The 22,581-nt window shown below is 53.5% G+C and overlaps 2 protein-coding genes across 2 annotated transcripts in view; one reads left to right on the forward strand and one right to left on the reverse strand.

Moving 5' to 3' along the window:
- nop2 (NOP2 nucleolar protein homolog (yeast)) overlaps positions 1-14,834 on the reverse strand; it is a 38,202-nt gene extending 23,368 nt beyond the window's left edge. The window contains exons 1-4 of the mRNA XM_059955531.1: positions 14,711-14,834; positions 956-1,094; positions 512-557; positions 89-165 (exon numbers count right to left, since the gene is read on the reverse strand). Coding sequence (XP_059811514.1) covers positions 89-165; positions 512-557; positions 956-1,061 — 229 coding nt within the window. The 5' untranslated portion in view covers positions 1,062-1,094; positions 14,711-14,834. The remainder of the gene's footprint in view (positions 1-88; positions 166-511; positions 558-955; positions 1,095-14,710) is intronic.
- LOC132384408 (transmembrane protein 222-like) lies at positions 14,764-21,952 on the forward strand. Its single transcript, XM_059955536.1, has 6 exons — positions 14,764-14,906; positions 16,682-16,766; positions 16,876-16,907; positions 19,395-19,491; positions 20,335-20,465; positions 21,080-21,952. Exons 1-6 carry the CDS (start codon positions 14,830-14,832, stop codon positions 21,165-21,167), a joined length of 510 nt encoding a protein of 169 aa, XP_059811519.1. The 5' UTR covers positions 14,764-14,829; the 3' UTR covers positions 21,168-21,952.
- Positions 21,953-22,581: the final 629 nt, after the last annotated feature.

The raw sequence follows: 22,581 nt of genomic DNA on the forward strand, positions 1-22,581 counted from the left end.
GGGGAAGATGACCTCCTCAGGGAGGTGGGGTGCAGTGGGAGGAACAGCAAGGCGTGGATTGCGGAGGGGGTGACCTCCTGGCACTTACCAGAAGTCCGCTTCCTCTTCTCCTGAACCGGCCGCTCCCCAGAATCCCCTGCCGACAGACGGGCACGTTTCAGGGCCCTGCCAGGAGGAGCAGGGAGAGTCAGGAGCCGCAGCGGGAGGGCGGGTGCCGTGAAAGGAGAGGGCGGATTGTCCAGGTTCAGCTGGAAAGGTTGGACGGGGCTGGCACCGAGTCGTCAGGTCAGGAGCTTGGGGGGTGGGGGGGGGGGGGGGCGGTCGGGGCTGGGGTGGATACAGGAGGGGCTGTGGGCCAAGAGGATCATAGCTGGGAACGGGCTCCCGGGGGTCTGGGGAAGAGGGGGAAAAGGCACCGGGAGTCAGAGGAGAAGGGGCCAGTCTGAAGGGGCTGGTGGGGTGGGGACAGCCGCAGGGACAGGGATGGGAGGTCGCTGTCTCAATCTCTCACCGTTTCCTCTGGCGACTCTTGAGGCGTCGTGTCTCTGGCTGATGGTCTGGAGGCAGAGGGGGTGGTGTTAGCAGGGGCCGGGGGAATGGTTTCACCCTCACTATCCTTCCCACCTCCACCCCCTCCCGACTTCTCTGCTTCCGCCTCGTCCCCTCCTTCCATCCCATTCTGGTCTCCACCTCCTCCCCCCCAGCTGCCACCTTCTCCTCCCCTTCTGCAAGGCCCTCCTTGCCTCCGCAGTCCCACCTCCACTCCCCCTTTTCCCCACCCTCTCCCTCTCATCTCCGCTCCTGCTTTCTCCACCTCTCCCCTTGTGGTCCCTTCTCTGCTCCCTCCCATGCTCCCATCCCCCCCCCCTTTGTGCCCCTCCTTTCTCCGCGACACTGCTGTCTGCCAGGATGGCCACCTGTCCCCCATCTCCACCTCCCTCGTTCCCTCGCTTACCCTCCAGCAGCTCGGCAGGAACCTCGCTCTCGGCCCCCCTTTGCTTGCGGGCCTTCCTGCCGGGCCCTCGGACCGGCCTCTTGCCAGGCTCCTGTTTGCGCCCCATCCTCCAGAAGAGCCTGTGCCTCACGGTGCTGGGCTGGGGAGAAAGCAGAGAAGGTTTGCAACTGCCCCTGCGGCCCCCGCTCCTCTCCCCACTTCTGCCCTCTCCTCCCTCCCTCTCTGCCCCCGCTCCCTCCTTCCCTCACAGCCTACAAACATGCTCACATTTCTGCCCATCATTCTAGCCCCACTCACCCCCACCCCCAGTCTGCCAGGGAGCATTGAAACAGGTTCCCCAGCCCTCTGGAAAACACTGAACTTTTATTCTGCCCGGTCTTATCGACCTGCACCTGGACCACCACCTTCCCCTCCCGTCTGAACTCGAACCACTGGCTCCACGCTCTCACCGGCCCCGGAATGACGAAGCCACTCCCCACCCCCATGCTCCCCTTAAACATTTCACCTTTCACCCTGAATCTATGCTCCAGCCCGGGTGGAAAAAGAGCCCGCTTGCATTTCCTCTCTCTGCAACCCTCACATCTCTCCTTCGCCTCCTCTGCTCCAGGGAGTAAAGTCCTGACCGATTAAACCTTTCCCAGAAACTCAGGTCCTCTCATCCCAGCTGCACCCTTGCACTCTTTCAATCTCCTTCCTGTAGGGAGGTGACTGGAAATCAGGCCTCAGCGACTTCTCGTTTAATTCCACGCTCGATTCTTTCCTTTATGAACACAGTGCGCCAGAAGCTCTCTTCACTGTCTCTCCGAGATGCGATTTTCACAGAACTGTGGTCCGTACCCCCAGATCCTTCAGTTCTCCCACCCTCCTCACCATGCAAGTCCTTCACTGATGTCTTCACAAAGTGCACTGCCTCACACTTCTGTGCTTTAAATTCCACCCGTACACTTCGGCCCCCGTTCCTGATGTTCCAGATCCTGTGGCAGACCCTCTGCACCCAAGCTCCTGGTGTCACCTGCAAATTTGCTGATCCAGTTGGCCACATTATCATCCTTTTCACTGACACAAACAACAACCAGCATCGATCCCTGCGGCCTCTGGCCGGAGGCAACCATCTCCTACCTCGCCCTGGCTTCTCCCACAAAGCCAATGTTGAATCTGTTTTACCCCATCCTGAATGCCGGGCAACGGAACCTTTTTCTCCCAGTTTCCCCACGAGGGACCCGGTCAAAGCCCCTGCTAAAGTCCATGTCTTGTTGTCATCAACTTCCTGGTAACCGCCTCGAAAAACTCTACAAGATTGGTTCGATACAACCCACCACACACAAGCCGCACTGACAAACTCTGATCCGTCCCATGAAACTAGGGGTAGAATTAGGCCATTCAGCCCATCCGAGTCTGCACCGCCATTTCATCATGGCTTATTCCGGATCCCACTCAATCCTATACACTTCCCTTCTCACCATATCCTTTGATGCCTTGAGCAATCAACTTCCGCCTTAAATATACCCACGGACTTGGGGCAGAGTATTCCACAGATTCACTACTCTCTGGCTTAAAAAAAATCCTCCTTACTTCTTTTCTAAATGGTCGCCCTCAATTTGAGTCTGTGACCTCTGGTTCTGGATACCCCCACCACAGGAAACATCCTCTTCATAACCACCCAATCCACTCCTTTCAACATTCGGTAGGTTCCAATGAGATCCCCCCCACCCCCCACCATTCTTCCAAATCCCAGTGAGTACAGGCCCTAGCTGCCAGACACTCCTCCTGTGTTAACCCCTTGTGGTGAACTACATATACCTGTCTGGACACGCCCCTCTGCTGACTGCTCCTCCCACAGACCTCTGTATAAAGGCGATTGGAGGCACTGCTCCTCCCTCAGTCTCCAGCATGTGGTGTGGTGGTCGGTTGCTGCTAATAAAAGCCTATCATTCGCCTCCCATCTCCAAGAGTTATTGATGGTGCATCACCCCTTCATTCCCAGAATCATCCCTGAACCTCCTCTGGACTCTCCCCAATGTCAACCCATCCCTTCTCGGATAAAGGGCCCAAATCTGTTCACTACACTCCCAAGTGAGGCCTGACTCAGTGTTATCTCCTTGCTTTTATATTCTATTCCTCTTGAAATGAATGCCAACATTGCATTTGCCTTCTTTACCACACTCAGCCTGTAAATTAACCGTCATGGTCTTGCACGTGGACTCTTAATTCCCCCTATACCTCTGATGTTTGAACCTTCTCCCCATTATGATAATAGTCCGCACTATTGTTCCTTTTACCAAAACAAAAAAGGACCGTTGCACTGAGTTCACACAGCTCAATGTCGCCTTCACGGACACCTGCAACACGTCATTCACCGAGGGTGCTTCAAAAGCCCTGTACCAGAGACACCTTCAGGACGAAACGACCAATGCCCAGTGGCAATGTTTACGATGAAGCACTTCGAATGGCTCACATCAGAAACTTCATTCCTGCCTCTCTGGACTCTCACCATGAAGTTTCTAACGTCTGTCAGGCACCTGGCCCGAGAGCAGACGCTCATGCTGGATTGCTGCTTCTGCACACCCGTACTACTCGCTCACGGTGCCTTCAAGGAGGATTCAGCTCCCACAACTATCTTCACGGTTTACTGTCTCATTTTCTAATTTTAAAATATATTACAGCAGGAATTTTTTGGATCTAATCAATGAAATGTTGTGCATCGCATCAAATCAGAAGAAAAATTCCAAAAACTAAAAATTTAAAACCTAAATTGTGAGGGTGAGAAAGGAGTCGCCCCCTTTCTAATTATCACAGGAAGGATGTGGAAGCCTTCCTGTAATGTGGATGTGGAAGGGTGCAGAGGAGATTTACTAGGACGTTGCCTGGTTTGGGGAACATGCCTTATGAGAATAGGTTGAGTGAACTTGGCCTTTTCTTCTTGGGGAGACGGAGGGTGAGAGGTGACCTGATAGAGGTGTATAAGATAACGAGATGCATTGATCGTGTGGAGAATCAGAGGCTCTTTCCAGGGCTGAAATGGCTAGCACGAGAGGGCACAGTTTTAAGGTGTTTGGAAGTAGGTTCAGAGAAGGGGTCAGGGTTTTTTTTTTTATTACACAGGGAGTGGTGAGTGCGTGGAATGGGCTACCGGTGACAGTGGTGGAGGCGAAAACAAGAGGGTCTTTTAAGAGACTCCTGGATGGATACATGGAACTGAAAAGTTGAGGGCTATGGATAACCCTAGGTAATACCTAAGGTAAGGACATATTCTGCACAGCTTTGTGGGCCAAATAAGCCTGTATTGTGCTGTAGATTTCCTATGTTACTATGCCAACTTTCCACAGGAGCAATGCGTTTACAACTCGCCCAATTTGCTGATGTGGAAAATTGGAGGATATCCTGAATAAATAGACCCTCCCCCTGTAAGGTGAATGGTAAGGCCGATTTTCGACCAAGGAAGTCAAAAAAGACGTCAAGACAAGTCAGGGAAATGATAATAGAGAAGCACAAATCTGGGGAAGGGGGCAAGACCATCGCAACGGCACTGACCACACCTCAAAGCTCAGTGCAGTCCATCAGGAAAAAGCGGAAATACCATAGCCACACTGCCTAGAGCAGGCGGCCCCTCTAAATGTACTCCCTGGAGAAGACTGGCACTTGTGAGAGAGGATACTGTGATGTCAGCGGTGACTCTGAGCAAGCTGCATAAGTCAGTGGCTGTGCAATCTGTCCGTCCTTGCACAAAAAGGGTATTTACGGACTGGCAAGGAGGAAGCCCTAGTTAAATAAACTCATCCTTGCCTGCAAACACTTGGCAAAGTCTCGGCTTGAAGAATCTGTGAAGGTGTGGAAGAAGGTCTTGTGGTCAGATAAGACTGAAGTGGAACTTTCTGGCCTCAACACCAAGCAGTACTTGAGGTGTAAATCTTATACAGCACAGTCAGCCAGGTAACACCATCCCTCCTTTAAAGTATTGCGGAGATAGCATCATGCTACGAAGATGATTTTCAGCAACAGAGACCGGATATCTGGTCAGGATTGATGGGAAGATGAATGCTGCTAAATACAGAGAGATCCTGGATAAAATCAACACACACAAAATGCTGGTGGAACACAGCAGGCCAGGCAGCATCTATAAGGAGAAGCACTGTCGACGTTTCGTGAGAGATTTGAATTACTATCTTTCCTTTCAGTTAGTCCAGACGAAGGGTCTCGGCCCGAAACATCGACAGTGCTGCCTGGCCTGCTGTGTTCCACCAGCATTTTGTGTGCATTGTTTGAATTTCCAGCATCTGTAAATTTCCTCGTGTTTGCTGGATAAAAACTTGTTGGCCTCTGCCAGGAATCTTAAACTGGGAAGGAAGTTCATCTTTCAGCAAGACAACAACCAGAGCAACCATGGAGTGGCTTCAAATGAAGACAATTGATGTCCCTGAGTGGCCCAGTCAGAGTCCTGACCTTAACCCGATCAAACATCCCTGGCAAGATGTCAAGATTCCTATCCGCTCTTGCTCCCCAAATAAGCAACTTTGCCAGCAGGAACAGGCAAACCTTGCTCCACCACCTTGTGCAAAGCTAATACAGTCTTATCCAAAAAAGACCGCTCTCCGTAATAGCAGTGAGAGATGGTTCCACTCAACAACGAGAAGGGGAATGGACGCTTTTGATTTCTGACATTTGGTTTTGAACTTCTAGTTTTCCATGCCCTTTGAAAAAACAGGAGCATGTGATTCACAAATGAAACGCTCAGTTAAAAAGGTTGAAATGCTTGTGTGTGATACTCATTTATGTGCAGAGGGTTGGGGGCTGAATACCCTGAGAACTTCACTGTGAATGCACTGCAGAACAACCGGGCGTCCGAACGAGCAGACCTCAGGCAGGCAGGATGCACGACTGCTCCTCCCTCGCCGTCACCCTGGGTGTGTGTGTGTGTGCCCAGCCCACCCACGCGGTCGCTTGGTCAAGTCTGCCAATGGTGCCGCAGTGATAGTGGGGCTCGTCACCAACGAATAACCTCTTCCTCAATGTCAACAAGATGGTTATATCAATCACAAGGGAGCTCGCGCCCCTCTTTATGCTAGCGGAACAGCAGCCGGAATGGCGAGCACAGTGCACGCTTTGCTCAACCTCCGACGGTCCCCAAGCACACCCTCAGGGGGTCTGGCGGGCGCCTCCAGGGGGTGGAAGGGAGCTGGGACAGTGCAGATCTGCGGATCATTCCCCACGTGCGCCGGAGAGAGCACCCCAGCACGGTACGGACAGGAGGGTTCTACCACGGGTCGCTGAAACTGCCCAAAGTGTCAGCGGCCCGCCGGAGAGAGGCAGCCCGAAGGAATCCAGCCACCCTGTTTGCTCCACTCCCGTTGGAGGGGAGGCAGCCTGGGCTACCAGATTCGACAACGCTTACTTTCCTCAGGCAGCGAGGCCCAGCGCCGCTACCTTATCACTTACCCCCTGGTTCCTGCGCCGAGTGTCACTCTACATATACCTCCGAGCTTATGTACCTATATCTGTTGTGGCTTTGTTTTTTTAAAATCACCTTTTTATCTGATGGACTTTCTTTTTGTGCTGCCTCAGATCCAGAGTAACAGTTATTTCATTCTCCTTTACACTTGTGTACTGGAAATGACGACAGATACTTCACTGACCCCCAAAGGAAATGACAGTGTCACGGTAGCATTGCCAGTGCACAGGTATAAATACTACAGGAGAAGGGGAGACGAGTAAAAATTAAGTTACCTCCAACAGTCTAACAGGAGGGGGTCATCACTTCCCCAGTGAGAGGCTGACTCATTATGGAACCTAACAGCTCAGTTGTCTCAGTCTATTACTAGAAGTTCTCCTCTGTTCAGCCAAGGTGGCATGCAGAGGGTGAGAAACATTGTCCAGTATTTTCCGTAGGGTCCTTTGTTTTACCACGGCGTCTGGTGTGTCCAGTTCGACTCCCATAACAGAGCCAGACTCTCTAATCAGTTCATTGAGCCTGTTGGCATCACCCGTGTTGTCCCGGCACATCACCGCACGGAAGATTGTACTGGTGACACCAGACTGGTAGAACACGTGAAGGAGAGGCATGCATCCTCCAAAGGACCTCAGTCCCCTCAGGAGGTAGAGGCGACTCTGACCCTTGTACCCAGCCTCGGTGTTGGTTTCCACTCAAATCTGTCATCCAGGTGCACCCCCCACCCCCTCCACAATACGTCCTCACCTTCAATAGTAACAGGGAGCAGATACAGAAAAAGAAGATTAAATTGAATGAAGAAAGGAAAGGAGAATACAGAGGAGGTGTCCATGGGTTCACTGTCCGTTCAGAAATCTGACGTAGGAGGGAAAGAAGCTGTTCCTGAAACGCTGAGTGTGTCTTATCAGGCTCCTGTACCTCCTCTCTGATGGTAGCAATGTCCTGTGTGATGGGGGTACTTAATGCTGGATGCCACCTGTTTGAAGCTGCCCTGGATGCTGGGCAGGCTGGCGCCCACGATGGAGCTGTCAGAGTTGGCAGCTTTCTGTAGCTTTCTCTGATCCTGTGCAGAGGCCCCCTCCATACCAGGCGGGGATGCAGCCAGTCAGAATCCTCTCCACCGTGCATCTGTAAAAATCTGCGAAGGTACCATTTCACTTCAAGCTCCTGACAAAGCCTCGCTGCCGACATTCCCTGCAATTTCTGGAGGGTTCTTTGTTCTACCACAGACCCTTGTACCCAGCCTCTGTGTTGGTTTCCACTCAAATCTGTCATCCAGGTGCACCCCCCCGCCCCCCAATACTGTTAGGTCCTCACCACATCCATGTCCTCACCATCCATAGTAACAGGGAGCAGAGCAGTCTGAGTCTTCCTAAAGTCCATCACCATTTCCTTTGTCTTACTGATGTTGAGCTGCAGATGAGTCAGCCTGCACCATTTGACAAAGTCCTCCACCGGGGCCCGGTATTCATCCTCCTGTCCTCCCTTTATTCAATCTTTATCTATTAACCAGTCTTCAATATATTCAGTCCTTTAGAATACTTTCTAACAATTTAAACAACTAAATGCAGATGCGAAAAACCTCACGCTTTCCTTCCGCCTCTTCGGTGCTCTCTTGCATTCCTGATACTCCTCCAGTACCTCATTTGTTCCCCTCTGCCTCGCACCTCCTCCTCCTCCTTAACCAGGGCCACAAAAAACAAGGATCCCCAACCCTGTCAGGCCTTGCCTTTTATTCCAGTAGGAACATACAAACCCTGCTCTCTCAGAATTTCACTTTTCAAGACCTCCCACTTGCCAAGCACGCATTTGCTAGAAAACAACTTAGCCCAATCCACACTTGTCAGATCCCTTCTAACTCCATCAAAACTGGCCAATTTAGAACCCTAACCTGAGGGCCAGACCCTATCCTTTTCCATGAGGTTGCTATAGCCGGGGGTGGTAACGGAGACAAGCTCCCTCCACCTATTAAACGCTCTCAATGACAACCAGGTTCCCGGCCGTCACGTGTGGCTCAGCTACGAAGCCCAGTGGGACCGTCTCTACTGACAGGGGAAGGGGCAAAGGCGGGTGACTGGCACCTCAAAACCAGTCGCTTCGGATAGACGGGGCTCGCCTGCCATGATTGGCAGCTCATCTGGGAGAAAATCTCCGATCCCAAACTTCCGCTGCCTTGCGACTATACCCAGTCCCGGGGAAGGCTTCGGGAGTAAACCCCGAGGGAAAAAAATCAGGAGCTGGAGTCCCTGAGGCAGCCCTACGTGGAGTTCGACGCTGACTGGCAACTCCTGCAATACTGCTGATTGCCAACTGAAATCAGTCTCTGCTCTTCCTTTGGGTTCATCAGCTGCGCGGCGAGGGGGAGCCTGCAACATGGGCAACAGCTTTCACTCCATATCGTACTGCCCTGCCTTGCACGTCTGGACAGCTCGGATCCACAGTCAACCCTGACCTGCAGAAGCCCTCGCCTCATAACAGAACAGCGATTGCCTGATCCAAAGTGTTCCACTGTTCAAACTTGAGTCAGCGACCCCAACTCGTTCCCTAGCAGGAGATCCAGCACAGCACTCTCTCCCATCGGGACCTCTTCTATCGACAGAGCAAGCTTCCTCAAACGCACATGACAAACCTGTATCCTTTCGGCGCAGAAATTGCAGCAACACGGGAAAAGTTAAATCAGCACGTGCCGTGAAATTTGTTATCTTAGCACCAGCATCTCATCGCAATACATAATAGATAAAAAAAATTAAATAAAAATAAATACGTAAATCGGCAAGTAAAATCTTCCATCACAAACCGAAGTTTTGTGCAAATGCCTGCAATCCCTTTACAAATTTGCCCCTCTAAAACCTGCCATTGGGTGTTCTATAATGTACCATTAACACAGTCTTCTCATATTTCTCGTTTCCATCCTTGAAGCCCCAGACAGTCTGATCAGTGTCCATCAAATCGACTGGCAAGGCTGCCCACCCACCCCCACAATCTCTCCTCCTCTGTCACGTCTACAAGGGAATGTCTGCAGCACTGAGCCACTGGCCCTGCCCCTCCTGCGACCAAGTCTCACTAGCCTCTCCAGCACCATTACCCCACCCGTGCTCCAAGCGTCATCGCCTGCCTTTCCTACAGAGGTCCCTGCGTCAAAATGGAGGCGACGCAGAACGCTGGTCCTCGGCCTTTTGATCCCGCCTCTGAGTGTGGGCTGCCCCGGAGGTTCCCCCACCCCTCTGCCTGCCCCGGAGGTTCCCCCACCCCTCGCTCTGCCTCGTTCACTTGTGGCCAGCTGCCAGCCTCAGTGATTGGACCTCAGTCCACCCCGCTCTCTCCATTAGTGTGCCCCCCCCCCACCACCACACCCAGCCTCTCCCATTCCTTGCCCCGTCCCTCCTTCCCATCCTCGCCTCTTGCTGGATCACTGCCACAGGGGTATGAAACGGAGAATACAGCGGGTAGGGGAATGGAAAAAGAGTTAAGGAGGCGCGTTTCTCATGAAGAAGAGCACACGACGGGCAGTGGGCAGTCCGAGATGAAATTGCCCCAGGACTGTCCAGCGTGGATCTTAGTGGAGCTGAGGAGCAACGTTACTGGCCGACAGCCATCAGCAGCTAGAAGCATAAATATGGAACACATTCCCTCACTGGAACTGTGATCAGCCGACAGCTAATGGGAACTAGAGGAATAAATATGGAACACATTCCCTTGCTGGGATTGTTATCGGCCCCCGACAGCCAACAAAAACTAGAGGCACGACTATGGAATACATACCTTCAATATGACTGTAATCAGCCAGCAGCCAATGGGAACTAGAGGATAAATATGCATGGGAAGGAATGTCAAATAGCTCGGGTCCTCAAGCCCATGATGCAGCCTCCACCCTGACTCCTGGGTGACAGGCGGTTCGCGTAACGCCAAGCCGGCACCAGCAACCCGCACGGGCCCCCTCCGGGTGCAGACGCACGGGCCGCTTGGCTTGTGGGCACGACTGGGCTCACCAGGCCAGAAGGGCCGGCCGCAGTGCCGTTTCTCCAAGCCCCCCAAAGAATCCGGAGAGCCAGCCGCAGGAGCAGACGTACAGCTCCGGCACCCCGGCAGCCAGCACCGTGACCCGCGACGTGCCCGACTCCCTGGACAACCCCCGGTCGGCCCGCCCACTCACGGGTGCAAGGCGCACTCCTGGAGGGTAGGGAAAGCGGGCGAGGGCGGTATTAATTTAACCAGGGAGGAAGTTGCACGGGACGCAGAAAGCTGGAGAAGGGCAGTCCACGAGGGGACAGACTCTGTACGGAAGTGGCTTCCGATGCTCTGCTTCGCAAGACGGGTGACCCCACACCCCCCAGTCATTATCAACACCCATCAGAGATCATCTGCCTGGCGTCAGCGATTGCACAACCAGGATGCTCGTACAACCATCCCTGTTCCCACGGCTTGACGTGGCCACGATCGGTGGGGTGGTTCGGGCTGAGCAGCTGTGACATCTTGCCCAACGCCTGCCCCGGTAGGGAAACATTTCCACCCCGCATCAATGAACAGAATCCCAGCTACCTTCTCGATTCGTCTTCACTCTTTACGCCTCGTCCCAAACAAGACTGGGAGATTGGGGGGGGGGGGGGGGGGGGGGGAGGCCATTCAGCCCATCTAGTCTGATCCTGCCATGGCCCAACAGCTCGAATAACACTGCCAGGCCGCTGAGACCCAGCGGCTCCAACACACGGGGGGGGAGGGAGGGAGGCCCCACCAGCTACACCTGCCAACACTGTAACAGAACCTGTGATCGATGATGATGACGGCGACCTCAAAATAATATAAAACTACACCAAGCTGGACCTAACGCTTCCCTCCTACATGACCCCAGGTGCTTCTTGCATCCGTCTCGGTCTCTCTTACATTTCCCTAACATAGCTGCCTCTATCACCGCACTCGGCAGCACACTCACCACCATCTGTGTTAAAACAAAACCTCCCTCTTGTCGCCAAACACCTCAAACATTAACCCCTCCAAGAATGAGCTATTTCTGCCCGAGGAAAGGCGCTCGAGCTGCCAACGATGTCTATCGCCACTCATCCCCATCCACTTGAAAGAGAACAGCCCCAGCTCACTCAAATTTCCTCACCAGACGCAGTCTCTAATCCAGGCAGCACTCCTGGCAAATCCCAGCACTTTATTGCCCCACAGGTTCCACATCCCTCCCGTCACTCAACCTTTCCTCACCAGGCGCAGTCTCTAATCCAGGCAGCACTCCTGGCAAACCCCTGCACTTGCCCCACAGGTTCCACATCCCTCCCGTCGTCAGGTGACCAGCAGAGAACACAATATTCTGCGTCTCAGTAGGAGCATTCAGTGTCAGAGGAACGTATGTGATATACAGCCCCAAATTCTTTTGCATGGCAAGCATCCATGAAAACAGAGCAGTCCCCCAAAGAACGAATGACCGTTAAACGTTCGAACCCCAAAGCTCCCCCCACCAGCTCCCTCCTCCCATGCACAAGCAGCAGCAAGGCAACGACACTCCCCCCACAACAAAAAGCAAAAGTGCCCCCACCGGGCACTCAAAGGTGCATCAATAAAGACACAGACTTCCAGTACCCCCAAAGACGACTTGTTCGCCCGTTAATTCGGCAGACCACAGGCTCCCTCTCTTAAGTGTGGCATAACCACCGTTTTACAGAGCTGCAACATTACTTTGCGGCTCTCGAACGACGTTTCCCAACTTACAAAAAGGCAAACGTTCCATGCATCATAACAAGCCCATCAATTCACCCTGCCTCCCAGGAACCCTCTGTCCCTCCAGCCTGTATTCTGCCCTCCAGTTCGACTGGATTGACGCTTCATCTGTACTGAGCTCCGTCTGCCCTCTCTCGGGATCTCCGTACCGTCTGCCCAGGCTTGTGATGGACACGAGACAGATGGAGGCCAACCACTGCCCTCTCTAAGAATCCTCGCCAACAGTTTGCCCACCGCTGGCTCGGCTCTGACTGGTGTCTAATTCCCAGGGCTCTCCATGTTACCTTTCCTGACCAAAGGATGGGCATTTACCACCCTTCAATGACCCCTGTGGCCAGGCCAGTGAGGGTGCAAGGGTCGCTGGAAAAGGCACAGCAATCTCCCCCACCCACCTCCCCGTCCAAACCCGGGGACTTGTCCATCCATCTAAAGCGTTCTAAAGTCCCTCTTCCTCGGCCTCAGCACGCTCCACCAGATTGGCCGACAGTGAGGTCCCGCTCACCAGCCAACACGGAGGCGAGGAAGACCCGACTGGCCCTCCGAGCCGGATTTACTGGGGGGGAGACCGGAGCAAGCCAATGTGGTCACAGCGAGAGAACGCACAAGATGGCTGTAAAGCATCACATTAACCATGTCGACCTCGGACTGACGCTCACTCTCAGCTTAAAATCTGACCCGCGGGCCCTGCCTAAGCAGAGTCTAACCGCTCCTCCTATGATTGCATGGGGTTCCCCCTCCCCCGGTGCTCCGATTTCCTCATTGCCCACAGATATGCGGAGTGTGTGTGTGTGTGTGTGGGGGGGGGGGGGTGAAATGGTGACCGTAAATATCCTCCTCCCCACCCCCGTTACTAGATTGGGAGAATTAGCGAGGAGTTAATGACAATATCAGACCATGAGGCATTATCAATTTGAGCTGCTTTATTTGCCCCCTCAGCCCCATTCTCCTGCCTTCTGCCCGTCGTCAGACCATAACATACAGGAGCAGAAGTAGGCCGTTCATCGAGTCTGCTCCGCCATTCAGTCATGGGCTGATCCAATTCTTCCAGTCGTCCCCAATCCCCTGCCTTTTCCTCTGATGCTCTGACAAATCAAGAACCTATCTATCTTTGCCTTAAATGCACCCAGTGACTTGGCCTCCACAGCCACTGGTGGCAACAAATTCCACAGATTTACTGTGACTCAAGTAATTTCTCCGCATCTCAGTTCTAAAAGGACGTCCTTCAATCCCGAAGTCGTGCCCTCTTGTCCTACACTCCCCTACCTTGCCATATCTAATCTGTTCAGGATTTTTAACATTCAGAATGTTTCGATGAGGTACTCCCTCATTCTCCTGAACACCAGGGAATACACCCCAAGAACTGCCAGATGGTCCTCATACGGTAATCCTTTCATTCCAAATCTTTGCCACCCTTCTGAATTACGAATCTACCAGTCCCCCCTTTAAATACTATACCCAATGACTTGCCCTCCACTGCTACCTGTGTAATGACTTCCACAGATACGCCACCCTCTGACTAAAAGGGGAGAATTTTTGAGAAAGTGCCACTGTGAGATTAGTGTAGATGGTTGGAGGGTTGGGAATGAGAAGGAACAGTCAACAGTCTCGTGCAGCATTGAAACAGCCCCTTCTGCCCCACTCTTCAATGCTAGCCTAGACTCCCATCCAATCCCATTTACCAGCATTTGCCCAAAATCCCTCTGAACTTTTTCCTAAACACCACACACACCTCTCCCCCCCTTCTCTTGCTCCTCTCCCTCATTCCCTCCTCTTGCTCACATACCTGCATTCCTCCTCCACTACCAGGATGACTGATGAGTGGAACCGAACACAGAGGATTGGTACAAGAAGAGCCAGAGTCGCCTCTATTTCCTGAGGAGACTGAGGTCCTTTGGAGGATGCAGGCCTCTCCTTTACATGTTCTACCAGTCTGGTGTCACCAGTACAATCTTCTATGCGGTGGTGTGCTGGGGCAATGGCATCAACACGGGTGATGCCAACAGGCATTTGATTGGAGAGTCTGGCTCAGTAATAGGAGTCAAACTAGACACACTGGAGGCTGTGGTAGAACAAAGGACCCAACGGAAAATGCTGACAATTCTGGACAATGTTTCTCACCCTCAGCATGCTACTTTGGCTGAACAGAGAGAACACTTTCAGTGATAGACCGTGACAACGAGACAAAGAGCGCAATAATTCTTACCCTCGGCCATTAGGCTCCATAATGAGTCAATCTATAGCCAGAGAAGCGATTACTCCGTCCCTCCTGTTCGACTGTTTAAGGTAGCTTTTTTCACTCTTTTGCACTTCACATCTAATATTTATACCTGTGCACTTGTAACACTGCTGTGACACTTTAATATCCTTTGGGATCAATTAATTATCTATCTCTTCCCACACTCCACCACCTCAGCTCTTTCACATGAACACGACCCTCCTTCCACCCCACACCTCACTCTCTCCCCACTTTTAAGCACTCCTTCCTTTTCTTTACTCACCCTCATTCCCTATCACCTCCCTCCTTCACACGTTAATGATTTCCCTCCCTATCACCTCCCTCCGTCCCTCATTAACAATCTCCCTCCCTGACTTACCTCCCTCACTCGCTCACCAGGTCTCCACGCTGCCGAGCCGAGCCGGACGTGACATGGTTCACCCGGAAGTGGGGCAGCCGTGACCCGGAAGTGGGGCGCGGTGGGCGGCGGCGGCGGCGATGAAGCGGATGGAGCCGGACCCGGAGCGGCAGCGGTTCCCGCACAGCGTGGTGTGGACGCCCATTCCCGTGCTGTCGTGAGTGCCAATCGCTCCTGGGCCCGGGCCCCGTCCCGGTCTCGGCTCGCCCCAGCCCTGCCCCCTGTCCCCTGTCCGACCCGCGCTGTCACCAGGAGCAGCTTCAACTCAACTTCTCACCTCAGTCCAGACCCTGACCCCCCGACCTCCCCTTAAAACCTGACCCCACTCTCACCCCTCCCTTAAACACTGACCCCTCTCGCCCCTCCCTTAAACCCTGACCCCACTCTCACCCCTCCCTTAAACACTGACCCCACTCGCCCCCTCCCTTAAACCCTGACCCCACTCTCACCCCTCCCTTAAACCCTGACCCCACTCTCACCCCTCCCTTAAACACTGACCCCACTCTCACCCCTCCCTTAAACACTGACCCCACTCTCACCCCTCCCTTAAACACTGACCCCACTCGCCCCCTCCCTTAAACCCTGACCCCACTCTCACCCCTCCCTTAAACACTGACCCCACTCTCACCCCTCCCTTAAACACTGACCCCACTCTCACCCCCTCCCTTAAACTGACCCCACTCTCACCCCCTCCCTTAAACACTGACCCCACTCTCATCCCCTTTAAACCCTGACCCCACTCTCATCCCCTTTAAACCCTGACCCCACTCTCATCCCCTTTAAACCCTGACCCCACTCTCATCCCCTTTAAACCCTGACCCCACTCTCATCCCCTTTAAACCCTGACCCCACTCTCATCCCCTTTAAACCCTGACCCCACTCTCATCCCTTTAAACTCTGACCCCACTCTCACCTCCTTTAAACCCTGACCCCACTCTCGCCCCCTCCCTTAAACACTGACCCCATTCTCGCCCCCTCCCTTAAACACTGACCCCACTCTCGTCCCCTTTAAACCCTGACCCCACTCTCGCCCCCTCCCTTAGACCCTGACCCCTCTCTCCCACTCTCACCCCCTCCCTTAAACACTAATCCCACTCGCCCCCTCCCTTAAACACTGACCCCACTCTCATCCCCTTTAAACCCTGACCCCACTCTCATCCCCTTTAAACCCTGACCCTACTCTCGCCCCCTCCCTTAAACCCTGACCACACTCTCACCCCCTCCCTTAAACACTGACCCCACTCTCGTCCCCTTTAAACCCTGACCCCACTCTTGCCCCCTCCCTTAGACCCTGACCCCACTCTCAACCCCCCTTTAAACCCTGACCCCACTCAACCCCCCTTTAAACCCTGACCCCACTCAACCCCCCTTTAAACCCTGACCCCACTCAACCCCCCTTTAAACCTGCATTGTTGAGCGGCTTCAGTGCCAAACAGAATCATGTTTAATAAATTTGTTACCTCTATGCAATCATTACCATACAATGCATGATAAATAAATACAGGGAAAAAAATGAGTTACATTAAGTATAAATATGTAAATTAACTCGTTAAGTTATAATGCGTAGTGCAATAGAACATAAATAGAAGAAATGGTGAGGTAGTGTTCGTGGGTTGAAAGTCCACTTAGGAATTGGATGGTAGAGGGTAAGAAGCTGTTCCTGAATCGCTGAGAGTGTGCCTCCCATCCCTGATGCCGCCCCTCCCCACCCTCCCCTAAACGCTGACCTCACCTCCCCCGAATCCTAATCCCACTTCCCAACCCTACCAGACCACCCCACCCCCCAGTCCCATGATGTCGTGAGAACGACCAGAGAATAGACCCGCCTCCCCTAACACGACCTGCACTCCTCTCTGACCACTCGCATCTCCTCCTCAGCTCCCTCCTCCCCTCCCCCTACCTTACTCACTGTCTGCTCATTCCTGTCCACAGTTGGATCTTCCCCTTTATTGGGCACATGGGAATCTGCACTCTCTCTGGCATCATCCGTGACTTTGCAGGACCCTACTATGTCTCTGTGAGTATCTGTGGGGGATCCAGCTTGGCCGTACTTGTTCGTGCGTTCAGTCCTCGGCTCGGGGTCCCGGTGTGGGATCGCACTCACCCCTCACCATTTCTCCTTGCAGGAGGACAACATGGCGTTTGGCAGCCCGACCAAGTGAGTGAATCTGCGGGTCGTCTATGTGTGTCTGTACATAGTGACAGCCAGGTGTGTGCAGACAGTCTGTGTGGGTGCTGACGGGACGGTGTACAGAGACCGTGTGTGTGTGTCTGTACATAGTGACAGGTGTGTTCAGACAGTCTGTATGCATGCTAATATACAGAGTGTGTGTGTGTGGTGACAGGACGCTTTAAAGAGATTCTGAGTGCGTGGTGACAGGACAGTATACAGAGTCTGCGTGTGGGTCCATTCTAATGGGATGGGAATCAGAGTCTGTTTGTGTATGTGTGTGTGTATCTATACAGAGTGACAGCCAGTTGTGTTCAGGCAGTCTGTGCAGGTGCTGACGGGATGGTATACAGAGACCGTGTGTGTAGTGACTGGACGGTATACAGAGACTGTGTGTGTGGTCAGGGGACGGTATACAGAGATCATGTGCTTGGTGACGGGACGGTATACGGAGACTGTGCGTGTGGTGACTGGACGGTATACCGTGTGCGTGGTGACGGGACAGTACGCGGAGACCGTGTGCGTGGTGACGGTACGGTACGCGGAGACCGTGTGCATGGGGACGGGACGGTGCACGAAGACCATGTGTGTGGGGACGGGACAGTATACAGTGTCTGGTAAAGTGATGGCATACAGAGACCGTGTGTATGTGTGTGTCAATCTGCCTCTCTACCCGAGGCCTTCAGGTTCAGATGCAGGGAATAATTGTCAAACACAGTTTACTTCAAAACACATACTCTTTATTAGCAAGCTTGCGTCTCAGTTGACACTGAGCTTGAGAAAATCTGCAGCCGAAGGAGTCCAGAGTACTGTTTGGAGCTACTGATATACATTGTTATCACATATATATTCTGATAAGGAGTACACAGTGTAGTTCTCATGCAACAAACACTTCTTTGTTCATACATTATTCTCACAGCACGATATGCCAAGCTACGAATAAATCAGTTAGGGTCTAGCTTTTTAATTCTGCAATGTAATTCCTCATGTCATGATGGGACGGTATAGAGACTATGTGTGTTGACAGGACGGTATACAGACACCAGGTGTGTGTGTTTCGGTACAGAGTAACAGCCAGGTGCATTCAGCCAGCATGTTTAGGTGCTGATCGGACAGTATACAGAGTGTGTGTGGTGACGAGACTCACTGTCTCCATCTCTGGAGATATCCACTGACATCTATTACAAACCCACGGACTCTCACAGCTACCTCATCCCACCCTGCTACTTGTAAAAACACCATCCCTTTCTCTGAATTCCTCCATCTCCACCGCATCTGCTCTCAGGATAAGGCTTTTCTTTCTAGAATGAAGGTGATGTCCTCCTTTTTCAAAGAAGGGTCTTCCCTTTCTCCATAAATGCTGCCCTCAACTGCATCTCTTCCATTTCAGGTATGTCTACTCTTACTCCATCCTCTCCCACCCTATCAGGGGTAGGGTTCCTCTTGTCCTCACCCACCATCCTCTGCGTCAGCACGTCATTCTCCAAAACTTCCGCCATCTGGAACGGGATCCCTCCAATAAGCACACCATTCCCTCCCCTCCGCAGGGATCGCTCCCTACGCGACTCCCTTGTCCATTCATCCCTCCCCACCGATCTCGCTACTGGCCCTTCTCCTTGCAAGCGGAACAACTTCTATACCTGTCTCTGCGCCACCTCTATCCCTACCTTTCAGGCCCCAAACAGCCCTTCCAGGTGAGACTGTTGGAGTCCGGTCCTCCTTGTTGGCCTCCTGTGTATCAGTGAGACCTGACATAGATTGGGAGACCGCTTCGACAGGCATTTACACTCCGTCTTCCAGAACAAGCGAGATCTCCCAATGGCCACCCGTTTTAATTCCTCTTCCCATTCCGATATGTCCATCCATGGCTACCTCTACTGTTGTGATGAGGCCACACTTCGGGATGGAGGAACAACACCTTATGTTTTGTGTGGGCAGCCTCCAACCTGATGGCACGAACATCGATCTCCAACCCTCCCTTCTCCATTTCCCATCCCGTTTTCCCTCCCTCATCTCATCTCACCAATCAACTTCGGAGCTCTTGGCTTCGTCCCCCCCACCCCTCCAGGTTTCACCTATCGCCTGGTGTTTCTCTCTCCCGCCCTTTCGGATCTACTCATCAGCTTTTTTTCTCCAGGACTGCCGTCGGATCTCGACCCGAAACGTTGACTGTTCACTCTTTTCCATAGATGCTGCCTGGCCTGCTGAGTTGATCCAGCACTTTGTGTGCGTTGCTGGGATTTCCAGCGTCTGCAGATTTTCTCTTCTTTGTATACAGATATTGTGTGTGTACGTGTACACAAGCAGATGGGACAGTATACAGTGACTGTGTGTGTGTACGTGGCAATGGGATGGTATACAATGACTGTGTGTGTGTGTGCGCGTTACAGTGTGCCATGCCCTGCCCCCTGCTGACAGGCAGCGTGCTTCTTGTCAGCGTCCGATCACTGGTGTGGGACCTCTCGTTGCCCGCAGGTACTGGCAGCTGGACCCCGCCAAGGTTTACGCCATGGGATCCAACCCCTGGGACACGGGTGTGCTCGAGGCGTCTGAGGAGTACAAGCATCGGATGGTATGTTCAGCCTCCTGCTGACAAGGGCTCTCCTGCTCTCTGGGTTGTCTGCAGGGTCCCACTCTCCCTCTGATCTGGGACTGGGGTGTTCCTGCAGGGTCCTGCTGCCCCCCCCCCCATTACTGGGCTTCTTTCCACGTTCCTGATACACCCCCAGAGGGCAGGGTGCATTCGCAGGGCCTCAGTGTCTCTCTGCCATGGGACTGGGGCTTTCTACGGGGACCTCTCTCCCACCCGGGGACTGGCATGGCGCTTCAGGCTTCCAGTGTCCCATCTACCCAGGGATTCTGGAGCATCCAGTGTGGTCTTTCCTCTCTCCCTTTGGGCGGGTCAGCGTCCCGTTGCCACTCCATGCACAGACACGACCTCACTGTGTAGCCATGGTCCCAGTGTCCTCTTGTCCAGAGGGTGGGAATACTCCTCGGGGTCTTGCTGTCCCTCCACCCAGAGACCGTCGGCGTCCGCAGGGTCCCACTGCCCTTTCTCTACTACAGGACCGACTGTCTGGGATTCAGCAGGGTCCCATTTCCTCCACTATTCACCAGGATCCTGCTGGGAATTCTCAGGGTCCCGCTGCCCCCACTCCTCCAGTTCTTTTCATGATCCTGCTGGGAGTTCTCCTCGGGGTCCTGCTGCCCCCCCCCCCCCCCCACCCATGGACCATCGGTGTCCCCATGGTCCCACTGCCCCCTTTACTACTACAGGACTGCCTGTGGGTATCAGCAGGGTCGCACTTCCTCACACCCCTCTGCTGTCTGTTGTCGGGGCTGTGAGGGTACAACTGTACCCTGGTCTGGGGTGTGCAGTTTCTGGACGGTTGTAATGGCTTGCTTCCTCTTCCAGCACAACCTGTGCTGCGATAACTGTCACTCCCACGTGGCCATGGCCCTGAATCTGATGCGATACGAGAACAAGACCTCCTGGAACATGGTGAAGCTCTGCTTCCTGATGCTGGTGCACGGTCGCTATGTCAGGTAGGTGCTGGTTCCTGAGGGTTAACAGGGCCCCGGAGTCCTGCCCCCGGTCCTCCAACTCCAAGGGCAAGGGCTGGGTTAAACCAGCCCTGTCTTCCCGCTCCCCTTTCCTGTTTGGGGAGTGAGGAGGTGAATTGTCCCTGGGTTCCTGCCCCCCATCCCTGGGCTGATTGAGGATTCCTGCTCTCCATTCCCAGTTGAGGGAGGAGCTGAATCAGGCCCTGAGCTCGATAGCAGGGGGAGGGTGAATCAGCCTCGGATCTTTTTCTCACTCCCCATCCCCGGGTTCAGGTGAACCGGGCCTGGGTTCCTGCTCCCCATCCCCGTGACCACTGGGCTGTTGTTTTCACTTGGAGCAGGGGTCAGTATCGTTAACTGAGGGGCCCGTGGGCCCCAGATTTGGAGCCCCTGATTTAGATTTGGAGCGAGTGGGCCCACGTCGCCCGATTGCACCTGGCTGTTCTACTTACCCTGTGAGGAGGGGGGATGATTTTGCAGGTCTTTACCCGGGTGGCTCGTCTGACCCCGTCCCTGGCAAAATCCGGGCGCTTGGGGAGTGACAAGGAGGAGTCAGGCTGACCTAGATATCCATCGTCTCTCTCTCTCCCCGCCAGCTTTGCAGGATTTCTCCGCACTTGGCTCCCCTCCCTGCTGATCCTCACTGTCACTCTCATCATCGTACTCGCCTTCAGTCTGAGGTGATCCAGCATGGCCGGCAACACTGGAGGTCCCCCGGGACGGCGGCAGCCTGACTCTCTTCATTCCAGTGACTCCCAGCTCTTCGCTCGTCTCTCCCCACTGATACACGACTCCGTCCCAGGGTCAAGGGGGCGCAGAGAGATCTCCGCACTGCCCCTTTCCCAAAGAGCACCCCACTCTGGCTGTGACGTCGGACTTCCGGGGTGGTGTGGTCTTCACCTGTCCCTTCTTCAGTGGTGTGACGGTTGCTGCACAATCCTTCATCTTACTCCGAGAATTAAGACTCTGATGCAAGAATTAAACATTCAACGTGACCCTTTTCCGACCTCTGGATCCTTCTGAACCAAGCCTGTTGTTGTAACGATATATGTTGTCACCCCCCCCCCCCCCACATACCTCCACCCCCGATTTCAGGTCCAGGAATCTGCTCCAGGACTGGGTATCTATCTCCCCACGGCCCAGCCCCCATTCCCCACCCTGTTTGAACTCTCTGGGGGCCCTCTGAAATCCCCGGTAACACTGTTTTCTGCGGCCTCAAAGTCTCCCCAGGACCGTGTTCGCTGCTGCTTACAGACTTACCACTTCCCCATTCCCTTTGGACTCCCCAGGACTCCATTCACCATTCCCTGTATCCTGGACCCCGTTCCCCGCCTCTTTCAAACTCCGAGACCCCCCCGCCCCCCCACCTTAACCACTCCCCTTCAAATCCGTCGGAACCCCTTCCTTACACACAGGAGATTGTATTAATTTTACTGGGTAATAACTAAATAAAATATTTTTTAAATGTGCTGGAATGTGAATAGGATAAGCTGGTGGAATATCTGTCAGTCACCCCGAAACTGGTCGCCGTGTTGGCGAAGAGAGCGTTCAGCACGCTTGCCTTCGTCGATAGTGACGCACTGACGACAAGACATGGGCGCGTCAGTGTTACGCCTGGACACAACTGTGATGAAATCGCACTGGGAGTGTTGTGTGCAGTTCTGCTTGCTCAGAAGCTGTGTTTAGGCTATCAAGAATGTTGGCCTTCGTTGTGAGGGGGATTTAGTTTGCATGCAGGGAGGTGATGCTGCAACTGTACGGAGGCTGGTGAGGCTTCCCCTGGAGCCCTGCATGCATTTCTGGTCTCCTGAACTTGAGGGAAAGGTGCTCCAGGTTGATTCCGGAGAAGGGACCATGACCATGACTGTGTCAGAGAAATGTATACAAAATGCATCTGGAAATCCTTTTTCTTAGCAACCATCCACGAAAACAGAGCAGTGCCCCAAAGAATGAATGATAGTTAGATGTTAGAACCCTGAAGCCCCCTCCCCAGCTCCCCTCCCTCCCACGTGTAAACAACAGCAAAGCAACGATCCCCCTCCCCCAACAGCAAAAAAAAGCATCGCCCCCACCCCAGCACTCAAATGTGCAGCAAAGC

Source organism: Hypanus sabinus, chromosome 32 (genome assembly GCF_030144855.1).
Source record: "Hypanus sabinus isolate sHypSab1 chromosome 32, sHypSab1.hap1, whole genome shotgun sequence".
NCBI lineage: Eukaryota > Metazoa > Chordata > Chondrichthyes > Myliobatiformes > Dasyatidae > Hypanus > Hypanus sabinus.

Excerpts from the sequence above, each read along its gene's own strand:
- LOC132384408 (XM_059955536.1), top strand. The coding sequence starts at position 14,830 with ATGAAGCGGATGGAGCCGGACCCGGAGCGGCAGCGGTTCCCGCACAGC. Across the intron at positions 19,492-20,334 it reads AGGAGTACAAGCATCGGATG|CACAACCTGTGCTGCGATAA; the intron begins GTATGTTCAGCC and ends TTCCTCTTCCAG. Across the intron at positions 20,466-21,079 it reads GTGCACGGTCGCTATGTCAG|CTTTGCAGGATTTCTCCGCA; the intron begins GTAGGTGCTGGT and ends TCTCCCCGCCAG.